We start from the raw sequence: 18,839 nt of genomic DNA, 5'->3' as shown, positions 1-18,839 counted from the left end.
GTGTTATTAAGATTGAGTTGGGTTTTCACAATGATTCATTATATCCACTGTGTATTTAATTGAACAGAATGTGTTTATATACAACCTGACAGCCATACAGGGTGTAACAGGGCTTGACAAAAGATATAACATTTATTTTGTTTTAAATAATATTTTTATTTTTTTTTGTTTTTTATATAATTTACTGACCAAGTGAGCATATATTGATGTATGACGTATAGTAATATATATGCACTTCTAAGATGTAGAAAACAAAATATGCCAATTGTTACTTCTTCATAAGAACTATATACGGCGACAGTTCATTCAAATATGCATTATAAAAATAGAGAAGGTATTGTATACAAAAAGTACACTAAACCAGAGTTGTGCAAAATGTCTGATTGAAATAGATAATGATAGAAAAAGTGAAATTTTAATATTCGAAATATGCAAATAACTTATTAGTTACCTAGTACATAATTTGCTAATCACACAATATTATCAAGATTTAATTATCATTGTAAGTTTTCGTAATATTATATAAGCGCACATTCAACATTTATTTTGAATAATTTCTTTATAAATTTATATGAATTGTTAATGATACTAGTGATAATGCTCTAACAAGTTTGAAAATCCTAATACACATGGATGCGTAATAAATTATTATTACTATTGATATTTTGTTATTTTAATACAGTTGGACTTTATAAGTTTATATTTTCAGGCAACCAGGACGAAAACGGAATCTAACACGAGCCATACAGAGAATATAAACCTCAACTTTAAAACTATTGCAGTGTAAAGTAGACAAATTCTGAAACGATATAATAACCTTTAATTAGTGATAAGATTATTGCAGTGATGCTAGGCTATTGCTGACATCTTATAGCAATCATTTTTGGTGTTTCTATTCATCACGAGTCATGACATTTGAACGTTATATTTTCTAGGCAATCTGAGATTATACTTATATCTAAACAAGTGGTAGGCAAGTCATTTCTAATGGAGTCCAAAAAATTAAAAATAACAAATAAATGAGGTCCAACGATAAAAATTTTAGTCGAATCTTTTTTAAAATAGTATTATAATATATTTTTACGATAGTTAATATGAAGGCAAAAAATAATTTAAGACAATATTGTCAACATTTCATATTGACGGTCCAGTTTTCTGCCTTCCACGCCCCTCCAGTTAACGACCATTGATCTAAACATCATTCTAAACGCTTAAGTTCTACCAAAATCGGCGAATGTGCTCGCGAATGACTCCTTTACATTCCTCTGTTATTTTTGAAACGATTTTATATTATAAACTGACAATGAAAATTATTTGAAATTGATCGATACTTTAGAGGATGCTACACACGCACTTATTGTCATAGTCTTACAAGCGCATAAAATTGCAAACTTACGATCAGCAATTGACTTTTAGTTTTGAAAGTTTAAAGAATAGAATCAATATATTATGAAACTTATTAATAAGAATAATATCTGCATTTTTTTAGAATAGCTCAACTTTTTTTTGCGTAAATTAAAAATACTCATAACTAAAGAAATAAAATAATTTTTTTTAGCGACGAACACACGATAATTTGCGACACATCGGTTTAGAACCATTATACTGATGTAAAGGACAAAAATGATAAACAAAAAGTTTTAAAAAAGCATAATTTTCGTTTAATAATTATCACACAGTATTGAATTCTAAATATCTAATTTTAAATTTCTAAAAAAAAATAACTGTTACATTATGATGTTTGTAAAATGCAATACTGAAGTATTAAGTTAAAATGTTATAATATTTTAATTCAATAAAAGACAATCTTAAACAGAACTTACTGCTAGTTAGGTACTACAATATATAAATTTATTCTAAAGCCTAAATTTGTTAATTAATGACTGGAAAAGAATACTTAACAGTTTTGATTTAAGTAGGAGTAATATATATATATATATAATTAGTCATTTTTAACGATTTTCTAATGACTGAAAATAATATGTTTATTTAGGAAGTTAATTTTTTTTTTTTAAATTATTTATTTTGTTAATAAATTAATAGTTATTCATATATCACACTTTCATACACAACATTCGATTAAAATGTTAAATGATTATACAAATTTAATTCTAATATATTACATACACTCACATATACCTTAAAACTAAAAGTGAACAAGTCTTCCGAAAGCTTACGACTTCAAACGTCACCCATTCGAAGAAATGTATCGCACAACACGTCATCGGATTGTGAATAAATGTATAGCATATATTTTTTTAACAATGGCTTATGTCTGCGTGAGATACCTATTTAATTAAGCTACAAAACGCGCCGTGTAAGCGTTCGGAAGAGATGTCCATACAACAATTAAAACATGAATAATAATATTATGTACGTTAGAAATAATTATTTACGTTTTAATTGAGTAGTTTTGACTAATTATATCGCGTCTAGTTCACTGAAAGGCCTTTAATCGGGGAACACTCGTCGTCTCGTTACATTATCAAATAAGTAAGTATTCTTTCCTTAACCTTTTTCCATCCCAATGTCTATAATATTATCATTACGATGTGTACTTCTTAAATGTCTAATATTTATTATTTTATAATTTGAACGGCGAGTGTCTGCAGCTAATTAAAGGCCCGTGATACTTTTGTTGAGCGCAAAACATGGCAAACGAATAACAGTCGTAAAACAGTATATAGGCATTTATAAAATAATAATAATAAAATGTGTTAGGCGCTTACGACCCGACTGTTATGTGGGTGGGGGGGGGAGGTGGTGTTAAGGTATGACAAATTGATTTTTTATAAAATTATAGGTAGTCGTATAAATGAATAAATGACGACAAAATAACATATAATATCGTTGTCGTCGTCTTAGTCTTCGTTGATTTCATCATGTCAGGTAATCCGGCGACGGTTCGGAAGACGTCCGGTCATGATTCATGAACATCGGATTCGGCACTTGGGTAGGATGCGGCAGTGGACCGTTGACGTTTGGCGTTCTCCTGTAGGCCATCAGCCAACAAGAAACAGCCACGGCCACAGCCACCAGCGCTAGCAGGGCCGTGATGACAAGGGCCACTATAAGTCCGATGACTGACACACAAATGTCCTCGGCGGGCTGAATGATTGGAGCTAAAAAGGTAGGGGTAACAAAAAAATGAATAATTTTAGTACACACTCATAGGCACCAATAAATTTAGTTATCGCGAGACAAAATTTCATAACGGATAGTAGCCTTCCACCCTATCAAAATGTTTTTCAATGAAATATTGAAATGGGTATGGCGGTCGTTCTATATAATGCATTATATGTTATGCATGGACTTGAGTCGCAGATAAAATAAAAAAAAAATGATTGACAACATTTTGTTTTTTTATTTTATTTTATTTAAATTTCAAATATTTTTTATTATTTGTAAGGCATATTTTTATACAGCACCTATATGTTAACGACTGCCTAGGGCCTACTGAGATATTTTGTTTTAAATTATGCTGATTTGTATAAGCAAATGGTAAATTGGTAAACATTAGATTACAATATTTGTATTTATTATTTTCTGTAATAATATTTAATATTCATTGGTCTGTCGAACACTATTATTAACCTTAAACTTTCACCAAGTATAAAAAAAACCAGTGGATAAAAAAATTGGTTAAAAAGTAAAAACAGTTGTTTTCAACTAATATCGTTAAATCTCATTTTAATTAGACTTTGAATTTTAAAATTAAATGTAACAAAACGGATTGTTAAGTATAAAACGGCGTAGGTACAAATACTACAAACGGTTGGGAATATTATTTTTATTAATAATCATATCAATATCGGTAATTAAGTAAAATATGGTAGGTATATACGATATAATATTATGTAAGAATATTGTAATAATATTTTGGTTCTGATACCAACTCCAAAGCCATGCACAAATATTTTAGCGCATGTACTGTCTGCCACACGCCTGTACCGGCTTATGACATAATATTATAGATTATGAATAATACCTATTACCTATACAGCCTGAAAAGGTAATAGGCCAGGTCGGGGAAAGTAAAAGCAAACGAGAGTAGGTAGTAGGTCAAACGTAGTAGGATATCAACGCTTATCGTCGATGACGTCAACGAAGTCGGAGTACTTATACGAGAGGAGAAAATACGCGCGTATACGAATTTGTTTTGAAAAATCATATAACCGTCGACGCGTTCTTGATCTCGCCATCTGCGCATCGATGCTAACGGCATAGTAATCATTTGGTAATATATATTATAATACCTAGACGGAATAATTATTGTACAACATACCTTCAGTCGGATCCATCAGTCGTTCTTCCCTGCGTTCGAACGTTAAAATGGCGTTCGATTCGATCGTGATCTCTTCTCTCAGCTGTCCTCGCTGGGCGGACTCAAGGGCATCGTCGTCGTTCTTGGATATTTCACGTCTTCTGCGTCTTCCAAAGGCGTTGTAGCCGCGGCAATTTACCTACAAGCAACGACAGTTCGATGAGTTAATACACAGAAACGTATTAACGTATATGGGCTGTATATTATAGAGAGTAGCAAAGGTGGGATCTGCTCACTCCTCCCGAAACATCATCGGTCCTTACACTTCTTTTGTTACGTCGATTTGTTAACTATAAAAACATGTGCGCTCCAAACAAATATTTTAAACATTCGTAAAAGATCAATAGGAAATAAAGAAATATTTAAAACAGTGAATTTTTTTAAACCGAGTTCTTTATTCGTCGGTACATTAAACCCATTTTTTTTTTAATCTGCAATCGTGTGAGAAGATATCAAAATGTTATATGACTGAACATCAAGGCACAATATGTACTATACACCTACCTCCTAATATAGTTATATTAGACGTGTAATAATGACAGTGGGGATAGTAGATCGTGAGCACAAATCGTTATTGTTTCGCCCTACCACGTTGTCTTGTCGTCAGTATGTGAGTCGGTAATATTCAATAGATTACCTACGAAGAAACATTCGTCATCATTGTTTCTTCATTACGCCTGCAGACGGTGTTGCTTTCATACGATTTACCGTATTGTTAATTAGGTATATGATTTAATCCATATAGACCATTATAGTGCGTGCTCATTCTTTAATTATGCACTTATTCATACTTTAAGATTTGAATTTTTAAATAGGTAAGACTACAGATCATATAGTAAACACATATATTATTTTTTTTTTTTTTAAAACTAGATTTTTAGACAGTTAATGATATTTTTTTTCAAGATGTAATTTTTGAAGAATGTAATATTAAAATTCTAATTTATCCTATAGTTACCTAGTATGTTCTATTAGATTAATAGTCCATGGTTATTACATACAACCTAAGATAATTTGAGATTAAAGATTAAAGATTAAACTTAAAATTAATCTATTAAATAATTTTTGACTAAGTGTTATAGCCTAAATATTTTATAATATATTTTATTTCATGTAAGATTATTACTTAGGATTCATCTGAACTTTTATCAATTGTAGGTACACAATCTATAATAATTTATGAACTACTCGTTTAAATTTCAATTTAGACATAGATACATTAAGAAATATTCAAAATATCATACACCTAATATTTAACATAAAAAAAGTGATTTTAATTTAAAAAAATTAAGATTGTATCATTGCAAGATACTCTTAAGTGGTATAAAAATTTAAGTATTTAAAAAATATAGTATTGAAGTATCTATGCTTAAATATTTCCAAAATCAGAATTTGAATAAATGTATAACTAAATGCTAAATTAAGGGTGAGCTGAATAAAATACACTGTCCTAAATATTATGTTTAGTATGACACAAGTCCTGTACGACTAGATCGAAAAAGTATAACAACTAACCAAATACATCTAAACGTTCCAATCGCAAAAAAACATGTAAGTACTAAAAATTTTATGATTTCAAGAAAAATGTGTAGGTACCTAATATAAAATATAATACAAAATAAGTGAAGGATACACTTCCTCAAGATGGCCCAAGCGTTTCAGTCGATAATATTCATGGAAACAACAGATACTGTTGGCTGAAAACATCATAGACCACTCCATTTTTATCTACACTTAACAGTTGTACGTACCGGTTGGCATTTGCCGAAGCATACGCGTATGTTACATTGGAATCTTATGTTGTCGGAACTTGGGAATTTGAATGCGTTGAAACCAGCCAACAGCGATTGGGTGTCTGCGTTGTAGTCCCACTCGCCGAATATCGTCGGGTCAGTCGCGCACCCATTTTCGTCGGTTACTATGTACTCGTTCTCTACATTGTCTTCAATAGTTTTTGCCACACAGCTCCTGGCGTATCCTCCGTAGATGCCTATAATATAAGAATGGATCATTATAGATTAATTGTCACTGGCTATACGGAAATTACAATGTAACAATAACAATGGGTGGGAGACTTAAGTGGTAAAAAATTCCCAAAATTAATTAGACGTTTCAAATATTTTAAAATTTTTAGGAAATTATAATTAGTGTACATAAGGGTTTGTATCCTATAATTAAATACATGTATACATTAATAGTATCTCGATTTAGTTGGTACCTACACAATGTTTTAGGCCAGTTGTGCTTGTGACCGTGTGATCGATATTAACTGTAAATATATTTATAAATCATTTTTACACTTACTCGACGGCTGGACGTCCACTTGTAGCATTAGGTTGTCACCTATTTCAGCTGAATCGATTTCTTGACCAGTGTGCGTGACGATCTTCATCAGACACGTAGGCGGTGGTCCGGTGTTCGCAATGGTACCAGCCGTGGTCAACATGGAAACGTTAAAGCCAAGCGTGACGTTCTGTTCTCCAGTGTTGTACACGCATCGTATGTGATAGGCTTGGGCTTTGTAAGTCACCAATTTTGGATGTTTCTGTATGACCAACACAAAACTAGCCTGGCCCTGTTGTGCACAATACATGTTGTCATTAGTTAAGTAGGTACTATTATACTTAAACATGTATAATCAATAGTTTTCATCGTCAGTGATGAAATTACGCTTAATACGCTGTATTTAGATATTATAACGCAACTAAGAGTAAAAAATTACAAATTAAACTCACGTTGATGTGTATAAGTCCACAATTTCCAAAGTTGACTTTGAAAATTTCTGTCCTGGGTGACGAGTCTTGCGCCATCGATACGACTCGTCTACACTGTTCGTTTTTACTGTGACCCTTCACATAAAGCACTCCGTTAAATCCTTTTTCTGTAATATGGATTTCCACTTGTACTCCGTCCGACAAACACGTGACGACCATGTCCGGTCTTGGGAAGTCCGTCCTGAGTTGTGTTGTGTTTTCTGAAAACATTTTTATTTATAGTTTTAATAAAGCAAATCAATAAAACATTGCGGTGATATTATTAAAGAACCGTTGTTATTATTATTATAGCATAATGTTTGACACATACTCGGTACGCATTGTCCATAGATGTTCAAACTGTAACCGTGTTCAGTCGGACATATGCAACGTCCTCTCTCGTCAATAATCAATCCTCTGTCCAGCGCGCACACACAATGGCCGCGTTCATCGATCTTGTATCCTAGTTCGACTACGCACCTACGACATTCGTCTTCTTGGTTTAGGGCTGTGCCCGGAGGACACACGCATTCTCCGTTTTCATTTCTCACGTAGCCTTTATCGATTGGACATTTTGAAACTAAAATAATAATAAATACAAACATTATTATTTTATTATAATATAGTGTAGTATTACGATAAAATATTGTAGTCATAGAGCATGGAAGTGTAATGATTATAACGTAATTTAATTATATACGACAAAAAAGTAAAAACGATTATAATTTCTGAATTTAATTAAATTTGATCAAAAAGATAATCTAAAATAATAAAATACCACAAAACAATTCATAATAATGGTTAACAAAACATATAGATTTAGAATATTATTTTAAAACGTGATCTACCTAAGTAAACAATTTAAAAATGTTATCCTACATACTGACTATATTATGAGCTATATCGTTATACATTAGATATTATTGTTGTTATAGTTTGTTACAGTTTTAAATAATAAAGCTGTTACTCGTTTTTATTCTAAATTACGTAAAATTGCATTTTTTTCTTAAACGCGATCTTGATTTTAGATATCCATAGGCATTTATGTTGGATATAAATAAGTTTCTAAACGAATTATCGTAAGTTTAGAACTTTGATAGATTTATTTTGAACTGATTTAGTCGATTTGATCTTAGACAAAGTTTTACTTTATATTTAAGTAACTATCAATTGATATTGAGAAAACGTCTTACCTTCGTCACATCGTATGGCTGCATTTCCTTGTGTACCCGGTAGACATTCACACGTCATCGTTCTTATCGGGAAGGTATCGAGGACTTTGCATATTGAGTTTGTTCCACACGGTGACGAAACGTCGCACGGGCTGACGCACAATTTGTTGATGCAACCCGTTTGTGATGGGCATTCGGAATCGCTTTGACATCCAGTTTCGACTATAGAAAAGAGGTTTTCAAAATTAATTTTTGTTTCAAGCTCTGACCCTGATGTCTTTTAGATACGCACTTTGTTTACAAGTAGTTCCTGCATTTCCGACGTAACCTGGCGGACATGTGCAATCGGTGCGGTGGTTGTACACCGTACATTCGGCTGGCTTGACGCACGGATTATTTCTGGTGCACGGATCGATACATTTGGTGTTTATGCACGCCTTGTCGCTAGGACAATCCGTATCTGACCGACAGCCAGCGACTACACAGGCTATCTGTGGATTTCCAGCCATTCCTGGCGGACATTCGCACACGGCTTGATGATTGATGCCGTAACATTCAGATGCGGTTCCGCAACTGCTGCCGTCCGCGGCGCACACGGGCACGCAAATACGGTTGACGCAGGTGTGTTGACCAGAACAGTCAGATTCACTTCGACAACCGGCTGAAAGCATGTCAATGTTTTTTATTACTGGTTAAGGAATGTCTACGGTGAGCTAGGTATGATAGAGTAAAAATATTATGAAGCATAAGACGGAACCAACAACAGAGCACACCGTTTTACTACGTGCCACAATGATTGTTAAAGAAATTTAAAAATGGCTAGATTAGGTTAGACTTCAATAAGTCATATCAAGAATACGGTATGTAGTATAGGTGTCTAAATTTGAAATATTTCAAGATTGAAAATTTCACTATCCATGAAATAATAGTGAAATTTTTTCTGTACATATCGTGATATATAATATGATTAGTGGGTACACATGGTAAACAAATAACAATGATGCCTAGTTAATTGTACATCAACGTTGATTGATAGTCGTAGTTCAGGAATTATCTTTTTAATAATTATAATCGTATAACATATAATTTTATCAGTTATTACTTGTTAATTAGGTCTGCATGATTCATTATGCTTTTTGGAGCACGATAACAATTATTTAATAGGTATCTTAGTTTATAGTGAATAAAATGAAAGAAATGAGTGGTTGTACCTCTAGAACAGTCGATCTCTGGGCTGCCGTCAAATCCAGCCAGACAAGAGCATACTGGCTTGTGGTCCCACACTCTGCACTCGGAGTTCGGGCCACAGTTGCACGGATCTATGCACCTGCCGTTCAGGCAAGCCCTGTCCGATGGGCATTGCGTGTCTGTGGTGCAGGCTACGGCTGTCATCGGTGGCGTGATCTTACAAGTGCCACTGCCGCTGCTCACGTAACCACTGGGACATTCACAGATCATGGTCCTGACCGGTAGTGAATCGATCACCACGCACTCGGCCGGCCGTTTGCACGGTTCTAACGTAGTGCATGGGTTACGGCACACATTGTCAAAGCAGGCCAACAGTGACGGACAGTCAGCGTCTTCCTTACATTCTGGCTGCGCTTCCTGTCTGCAGGCCACGTACGGGTTACCCACCATTCCCGGAGGACATCGGCACAGAGCGAAATGGTTTTGTACTTTGCATTCGGCTTGCGACGAACACGGGTGTTCGTACACGCACGGGTTTATGCACTGGCCATTTATACATGATCGGTCGTTGGGGCAGTCGTTGTTGCTGCGGCAACCGATTACCAGGCACCGGTCATACGGGTTTCCTCGATAACCGCTCTTGCACCGACACTCAGGGCGACTGGCAACTGTGAAACATTCAGCGTTCGGACCACACGGATCTTCTACTATGCATGGATTTAGACAATGGCCGTTGATGCAGGCTTTGCCGGAATCACATTCTGAGTTTCTCTTACATCCCACTGTACATACATAAATACGAATAAGATTTAAAAAAAAGTTGTTACTATGCAACGATTTAAAGAAAACAAGGATTTTTTAGTATTGCTCAAAAATAGGATGTAAATTGTCTGATAAACTATAGTTTATAGGAAGGAGATAGGCTGGTTTATTAAGATACTTCGTAAGCCAAAAAGAGATAATGATTATATCAAAATCGTTAAAGCCTAAGAAAAGATTAAAAAAATCATAAGAGCTATAAATTGCATATGCAAAAATTGAAATAAATTATAATATTGTTCGAATAAGTTTTGAATATTACAATTAAACACCGGTTATATAATATACGTACCTATTCTGCAAGCAAAGTTTGGATTTCCATCATAACCTTCCAAGCAAGAACAAACTGGGTGATGATTTTGAACGAAACATTGGGCGTTTGTACCGCAATTACAAGGATTACGGCACTGTCGGTTAAGGCATGCTTCGTTTGACGGACAGTCATCGTTTGTAGTACAACCTGGTGGTGAGGAAACAACGACTACAAAAAAACAAGTAATTTAGAAAAAAATACATATAATGTCTACATTATCAAGATTATAAACAAAATCTAACCTTGTCTACATTCTCCACCTTCGTTAAGCACCCATCCTTCGGAACACGTACACGTCATTGTTCTAACTGGTACACTGTCCAAGACCGTACACGTAGCACTATTTGAACAGGGTTTGATTTCATGACAAGGATCTACACATTTTTCTCTGATACATGCAAGACGACTGGCACAATCCACGTCAATTTTGCATTCTGGTTCACCAAACAGAGGTGGTGGTAAACGTTCACAGTAAGTATTTGGATCACCCATCGGGAAGTTTTCTGGACATCTACATGTCGCGGCATGGTTTCTGACAGAGCAGATGGCATTTGATGCGCATGGAGTGCCGTGTTGTTCTGTGCATGGATTGATACAATGCTGGTCAAAACACATACGATCTGACGGGCAGTCCACGTCGTATGTACATTCAGTTCTTTCACATTTCTCAAACGGATTTCCGAAGTAACCCGTCGGACATTGACACGCAGCACGATGATTGTCACCGTAACATTTTGCAGTTGGTGCACAGGGGTCGCTCAGTAAACACGGTGGAACACATTCGCCGTTGTAACATTGTTTATCATAAGCACATTGATCATCTGATATACATCCTACTGAAAATTTAAAAAAATATATAATTGTTATTATGTTATTAATGTTATATTTCAAAAACAAATTTATTGAATGATGAAACTATATGTGTTACATATAGTTTTATTGACATTTTGAAAATATTTATTTACTTTTTATGCAGCCTTGTTGAGGATTTCCATAATACCCAGGCTTACAAATACAACTAGGATAGTGGTTATTAACTTTGCAATCCGAGTTGGGACCGCAATTGCACGGACTCACACACATTCTATTGATACACGATTCCTCTGCAGTACAATCAGTGTTTGAAACACATTCCACGGATGGTATTGACGATGCTATTAATATAAAATATACAAATCAATAAATAAATTGTAATATATTGTAATATGTAAAAGTAAAATATGTATATAAAAATAGTTTTTACGTGGAGTGCAAGCTATGCGAGGATCTCCGGTGTAACCGTTAGGACATCTACAAATGGGTTGGTGGTTTTGTGAATGACAGAATGATCCACGGCCACAACTGTCTCCTAAAGTGCATGGACTAACACATCTTTGGTTGATACAAGTTTTGTCTGACGCACAGTCATCGTTTTTCGTACATTCTGGATATGGTGGTAATATTGGAATCGATTGTTCTATAATAATGTGTATACCATTAGTATTAAAATACAAATAAACAATAATAAGGCATATTTTGTTTTATATGTGTTAACTCTTACGAAGTGAGCATTCTGTGTGTGGATTTCCAGTATAGCCTGGTGGACATGAACATGCAGCTTGATGGTTTTGTGAGATACATTGTGCATTTATACCACATGGGTCGATTCGACATGCTTCTACACATCCTTGATTCACACATCTTTCTGATAATGGACATTCTAGATCGCTTTTACATTGAGGAGTAATGGGAACTGAAAAAAGTGTTTTGATATATTATTGTAATTATATGTTTTTTTTTAAATTTAAGAATAGCATGCATTTAAATAAGTATAGTTTTTAATTTGATGTATGTATATATAAAAAAAAAATGTTCAAATAATTATTTATTGTTTGAAAAATATAAAGTACCTCTTATTTACCAATTACTATAATTAAATAGGTGAGATGAGTAAAATGTTATGGTTTCACAAAAAGTTTACCTATTGGTTTGCAGCCACCATCAATAGTGGCAACAGTGTCTGATCTACATTGACACATAATAGTTCTGTATGGAACTGTGTCTTGAACATGGCACTCTTGATCTGGTGAACAGAGTACAGAAATGGTACAGGGGTTTTGACATCTCTGGTTTACACAAGCATGTTGTGATGGACAGTCAGAATCAGTAGTGCACTCAGGAGTTATGGATGGTACTCTTGATTCTATATTAAATTAGAAACAAAAATTAAAAGTTTATAACACACTGCAGACATAACACTGATATTTATATTTAATTTACCAATGCATTCAATGTAAGGGTTGCCTTGGAAGCCATTTAAACATGTGCACGTTGGTTGGTGATTTTGAGCTAGACATGTTGCCTGCTCAGCACAAGTGTCTTGTTCACAGACAGGTCTGCATCTTCTGTTTAACCTGTCACATGCTTCATGATCTGCACAGTCTTCATTATACTGGCACACTACTGATACACAAGATATCATCGGTGAACCTTGTGTACCTGCCGGACAAATGCAATGAGCTTTGTGAGCTTGTACAATACAATCAGCTCCATGACCACAACTCAGAGTAGAACACGGATTCAAACAATTGCTGTTAATGCATGCTTTATCATAAACGCAATCACTATCGGTCTTGCAACCAGCTGAAAATACAAAAAAAAATACATAATTATACAGATGGTGATCATTTATAACTATGATTAATTATTTTAGGATAGTATATATTACGTTTATAACACTGAATTTGAGGATTTCCTGCCCATCCATTTGGACAATTACAAATTGGTCGATGATTAATTGTTACACATTCAGCAGTGGTGTCACATGGTTTTGATATTTGACACGGATCTTGGCAATATTGGTTGGCACATATTTTAGAACTTGGACATTCAGAATCTGTTGTACATTCTGGTGAAGCCAGTGGTACTGTAACATTTGTAAGTTTAAAAATAAAATAAAGTTGAATTTATTTAAAATAATAGATGTGTCAGTAAATATAGTAATTTTCAATTTTCTTACCTTTGTAACAACTGACGAATGGATCACCAAAAAGGCCGTCTGGACATTTACAAACGGCTTTGTGATTATTGATTGTACACAGTGCAGTAGATGAACAAGGGTTGGATATAGTGCATGGATTAACACATTGGCGGTTTAAGCAAAAGTCTGTCTGTTGGCAATCGTCATTAGAGGTACAACCTACTGATGACGGAGCACCTAAAATAAAACACACTTTAGTAAATTGTATATATAATTATATTGTTTTGGTCTGTAACATTAAAAAAGTTATTAAAACATGAAGTCAATCTATATAGTATATTTATATACAACAGAAATAAAGCTAATGGAAGTGAAGGGATTGACAAAACATGTTTACACATATAATTATATGTTACATATTATTATATTTTCAAATGAACTCAGATGTGTCACTCAAAATAAGTGTATATTAGAGGATATTTTATAGGAAATAGATAAGCAGCTATAATCTGAAATCACATAAAATGTAGTATTAATTAGTAATGCTATTGTATATTATCAATGTTATTAGCTGGAATTTAATTAGTTTGAGATACATTCATTAACTTTAATCTATTACGAAACATATTTTATTACCTAGTTTACATTGGACGTCGGCATCGCCAACATAGCCTGGAATACACTGACATGACATAGTTCTATGAGGTAACGTATCTACTACAATACATTCAGCATTTGGCCCGCATGGTTTTATCTCATAACATGGATTTTTGCAATCTCCGTTGAAACAGGCCAATTTACTAGCACAGTCTGAGTCCATTGTACATTGAGGTGGAATAGCGAGTGGAGCTAATAATAATAACATAAAAAAATTGGTTAGTAAGCGTATTACGAAATAAATAATATTTTATGTAACGTTAAAAATATAAAGCTATTAAATACACTATATTACATACTTAATGTACAAGAAGTATGAGGATTTCCTATATAACCTGGTGGACATCTACACGCAGCTACATGGTTAGCCACGGTACACAAAGCAGTCGGGGCACAATCACATGGACTTTGACAATGTTGATTTCTACAAGCTAATGTTGACGGACAGTCTGAATCGGTCACGCATTCAGGTCTTCTACATTCTACAAATGGATCTCCCTCATACGCGGGAGGGCAATAACACCGAGCTCTGTGGTACCCATCAGTTCGACAAAGTGCGTTGATACCACAATGAGTGTATGCACACGGGTCAACACAATCTCCATTAACACATGATTTTTCTGGTGGACAATCAGTATCAGCACGACAACCAACTGGAAATTACAATTAGATTAAGATTTATAGTAAATTATATTTTGTTGATCAAAAGCTTACTTTCTACACATTGTATTTGAGCGTTTCCAGTCATTCCATCTCTACACACACACACAGATCTGTGTTTCTGAACATAGCATAATGCATTTCTCGCGCAAGTAGTTGGTGATTCCTGACACGGGTTTTTACAGGCATAATTTATACACGCTTTGTCGTTGGAACATTCTCCATCAGTAGTACATTCTGGCTTAGGTTCTACAAAATAATAATGTTATTATAATTTATTATAATAAATAATTAATTAGTTATGTGAATAACGACATTTTAAATAATATTTTTGAAGTAAAACTTCTTTCTAAATTGGGTGGAAATTAAACTAATAAAATACAGTACTTATGACATACGCAACTGAAACAGTTCCAAAAGAAAAGTTTCATTGAATTTGTATTTTATAAATTTTAAATGTCAATTTCATTCATTATTTGGATTTATATAAAAATTATTACGATTAGCTTAAATAAAATATATCGCTTATTAAATAATTTGTGAACTTATTTATTTTACTATCATTAGTTATTTAATATTTTTATTTCACAATTAAAATGGTTGTGTTCATGCATTATGAATCATGACAGTACTTTTATAAATAATTAGTCATATTATATTATATAATATAATACAAGCTTAGGTTTTTGGAGATAGTATTATTTCTATTATTTTATGTAAAAATAAATTTTAATATTTTTTCAAATGCAACTATACAATAAGAATATAGTTTTGATGGGTTACAATATTTACTATTTAGTTTTTATATTTTACCTGGTGATCGTTGTATTATACACTGTTGTTTAGGTTCTCCATAGTATCCTGGAGGACATGAACATAGAGCATTGTGATTTACTACTTGACAAATAGCGTTTAATCCACAAACATCTCGACATGGATCTTGGCATTTCTGTGTAAAACATGCCTTATCTCTTGGGCAATCTTGGTTAATAATACATTCCGGATAAACGCAAGATGCAACTTTTCCGATTACTCTACATTGACCATTACTTCCACACGGGGATGGGTTACATGGGTCACTTGGCAAAGCTGGTAGAAAGTGTAGGTGTTGAAATATTTATATGTAAATAAATTATATAAATTATATTTAAATCTAAAAAATAAAAATTTACCTGGTTGTTGTTTACATTCAACGAATGGATCTCCAATAGTGGGTGGTGGACAAGAACAAACAGGGCTGTGGTTAATAGTTTGACAAATTGCATCATATCCACATACTCCGACACACGGGTCAACACATTTATTGTTAACGCAAGCTCTATTACGAGGACAATCAGGACTAATCACGCATTCGGGCCTGCATCCACTAGTGGAGGGAGATCCTTCATATCCTTGTAAACATTCACAGATAGCTGCGCCATTCATTATGTGACAACGAGTATTTGGTCCACAAGGTGATGGAATACATGGATCAGACGGAATTGGATCTAAACAATTAGGTATTTAAAAAATTTAATAAAATAATCATATTTACGTTAAAGTTATAATTATTTGTACTGTATAGCATGACAATTTAAGTTAAGATAAACATTAACACAAATTATCAAATATTATTCTTAGCAATTTAAGAATTTATTACCTCTAACTGGTATTGGGTGACACATTTGGAAAGGATCACCAGTTAAACTTTCGGGGCATGAACATATTGGTATATGATTTGACACAAAACATATAGCAGATATGCCACATGTACCAGGACATGGATCTTGGCATTTGCTTCTAATACAAGCCTTGTTCATGGTGCAATCAGAGCTAACTAGGCATTCTGGCCTACAAGACTCGTACGGATTTCCTTGATATTCTGGTAAACATTCACAAATGGCGTTCTGGTTCTGGACACGACATCTAGCATTAGGTCCACACGGTGAGGGGTAACAAGGATCTGATGGTGATGTTGGAGTTGGTTGTACAGCTATAATTTAGATAATTAAGTTTTATGAGTAAAAACAATTTGAATATATTACGTATCATGTCGGTATATTTGTTCATACTTAAGTATAAAACAAATAATTTTCATGCAAATATATAATAATCATGCAATACATTTATAAAACCATGCAAAACAATTTATAAGCATGCATTTTTCAAAGATTTTACAAACCATTGCTTAAAATTTTCAACTAAGATTAAACTAGAGACGACGTTGAATTTTATTAGTTGATATGTGGAGATTTAAAAATATACTTATGACTAGTAAATATCTTAACTTAAAATCTAACTTATAATAAATTATCTTAACGTAAAATAAATTGTTATGGACGTAGTTTTGGATTTTGCTGTTGTAGATCAAATTAGTTATTAAAAACAAATTATTATTGACAATGTGATAGAAACACAAATCATCCTTACGTTGCGCTTGATGAATATGACATGATACGAAAGGATTTCCAACAAATCCTTGAATACAAGTGCATTGAGGTATATGGTTATATACATGACATTCAGTATTTAAACCACATGAACCAATACACGGGTCTTTGCATTTCATATTGATACATGCAAAATTATAACTACAATCGCTATTCGAAATACATTCTGGACGACAATGTGGAGGTGATCCTTGGTAGTTTGGTATACATGTACATGTGTAAGTGTTCAAAGTTACACGGCATTCCGAGTATGGTCCACATGGGCTTGGAATACAAGGGTTAGTTGGATCTTGTTGTGGTTTCGATACAACTGTAAACAAAAATATAATATAAATATAATATAGTGATTATTTATTTCATATTGAAACAATATTTTAGGTCTTACTTAAAACTTTAAGATCATTAATATTTTATTTACCTGGATAGTAGCATTTCGAAAATGGATCTCCAGTTAAATGCATTGGACAACTACATATTGCATTATGATTTATGACTTGGCATTCTGCACTCATACCACAAGTTCCCGGGCACGGGTCTCTACACCGCTGATTTAGACAAGCGGTGTTCATAGAACAATCCGAATTAACAGTACATTCAGGTCGACAATTGGGAGGGTATCCAAAGAAAGTAGGTAAACATGTACAAATTGGTTGATTGTTTACATCTCGACATTGACTATTTGGACCACAGGGTGAAGGTGAACATGGATTTTGTTTTACTGGTTCTTGTAGTATTATTTGGTGACACGTAATAAATGCATTTCCAGTCATTCCAGGTGGACAATGGCACATTGGTATATGATTATAAACTTCACAAATTGCATTGTTTCCACAAGTGCCTATACATGGATTGATGCATTTATTTTTCACACATGCTTTATCCCTAGGACAATCTTCATTTAAAACACATTCCGGCCGACAACCGCGGTAGGGATCACCTTGATAATCGAGTATACATGAACAAATTCCATTATTACATATAGCACTTGGTCCACATGGAGATGGATAACATGGGTCTGTGAATTGTGGCTTTGGAGCTAAACATACAAAAATATTTATAAATATGATGTATAAATTGATTGGAAGATTTTTTTTAGACTAACTTGGGCTTGATTTTATATAACAGCTGACAAATGGATCTCCTGTATAACCAGCTGGGCATGTACAAATCGGTAGATGATTAATTACATTGCACTGTGATCCTAAACCACAAGATCCTGGACATGGATCTCTGCATTTTTCTCTCATGCAAGCCATGTTACTTGGACACTCAGCATGAACAATGCATTCAGGTCTGCAGTTTGGTGGACTACCGACATATGCAGGTAAACATGAACAAGATGGAGAGTTTCCATATACTACACATTCAGAGTAAGGTCCACAAGGTGAAGGCGAGCAAGGGTTAATAATAACAGGTGTTTCTTGAGATTCATCTAAAAAATTATTGGAAAATATTTATTAACTGTATAATATAAATTTTTAATTATTTATTTAAGGAATTAGTAGTTTATCTGATGTAAAAAATAATACTGTTTAAAATTGAATTATATAAACATCGAGTAAAAG

At 33.7% G+C, this 18,839-nt stretch overlaps 1 protein-coding gene across 2 annotated transcripts in view; it reads right to left on the bottom strand.

The window, feature by feature from the left end:
* Positions 1–1,638: 1,638 nt before the first annotated feature.
* dpy (fibrillin-like protein dumpy) overlaps positions 1,639–18,839 on the bottom strand; it is a 125,565-nt gene continuing 108,364 nt past the window's right edge. For both annotated transcript variants that reach the window (XM_089227647.1, XM_089227648.1), the window contains 27 exons: positions 18,377–18,706; positions 17,693–18,310; positions 17,255–17,584; positions 16,485–16,817; positions 16,018–16,332; positions 15,659–15,934; positions 14,900–15,094; positions 14,485–14,838; positions 14,165–14,377; positions 13,568–13,765; positions 13,277–13,474; positions 12,829–13,191; positions 12,530–12,751; positions 12,110–12,301; positions 11,813–12,025; positions 11,535–11,723; positions 10,812–11,405; positions 10,549–10,737; positions 9,461–10,219; positions 8,542–8,910; positions 8,271–8,471; positions 7,409–7,657; positions 7,060–7,298; positions 6,629–6,899; positions 6,076–6,314; positions 4,286–4,463; positions 1,639–3,122 (listed from right to left, as the gene is read on the bottom strand). In XM_089227647.1, the coding sequence (XP_089083773.1) occupies positions 2,881–3,122; positions 4,286–4,463; positions 6,076–6,314; positions 6,629–6,899; positions 7,060–7,298; positions 7,409–7,657; positions 8,271–8,471; positions 8,542–8,910; positions 9,461–10,219; positions 10,549–10,737; positions 10,812–11,405; positions 11,535–11,723; positions 11,813–12,025; positions 12,110–12,301; positions 12,530–12,751; positions 12,829–13,191; positions 13,277–13,474; positions 13,568–13,765; positions 14,165–14,377; positions 14,485–14,838; positions 14,900–15,094; positions 15,659–15,934; positions 16,018–16,332; positions 16,485–16,817; positions 17,255–17,584; positions 17,693–18,310; positions 18,377–18,706 (8,069 nt within the window). In that variant the 3' untranslated portion in view covers positions 1,639–2,880. The remainder of the gene's footprint in view (positions 3,123–4,285; positions 4,464–6,075; positions 6,315–6,628; positions 6,900–7,059; positions 7,299–7,408; positions 7,658–8,270; positions 8,472–8,541; positions 8,911–9,460; positions 10,220–10,548; positions 10,738–10,811; positions 11,406–11,534; positions 11,724–11,812; positions 12,026–12,109; positions 12,302–12,529; positions 12,752–12,828; positions 13,192–13,276; positions 13,475–13,567; positions 13,766–14,164; positions 14,378–14,484; positions 14,839–14,899; positions 15,095–15,658; positions 15,935–16,017; positions 16,333–16,484; positions 16,818–17,254; positions 17,585–17,692; positions 18,311–18,376; positions 18,707–18,839) is intronic.

Source organism: Diuraphis noxia, unplaced genomic scaffold (assembly GCF_037042655.1).
Source record: "Diuraphis noxia isolate RWA-SAM2 unplaced genomic scaffold, SU_Dnox_SAM2 contig0004, whole genome shotgun sequence".
Lineage (NCBI taxonomy): Eukaryota > Metazoa > Arthropoda > Insecta > Hemiptera > Aphididae > Diuraphis > Diuraphis noxia.
The sequence above is the reverse complement of the archived record's forward strand: the minus strand, read 5'-3'. Positions and strand labels throughout refer to the sequence as shown.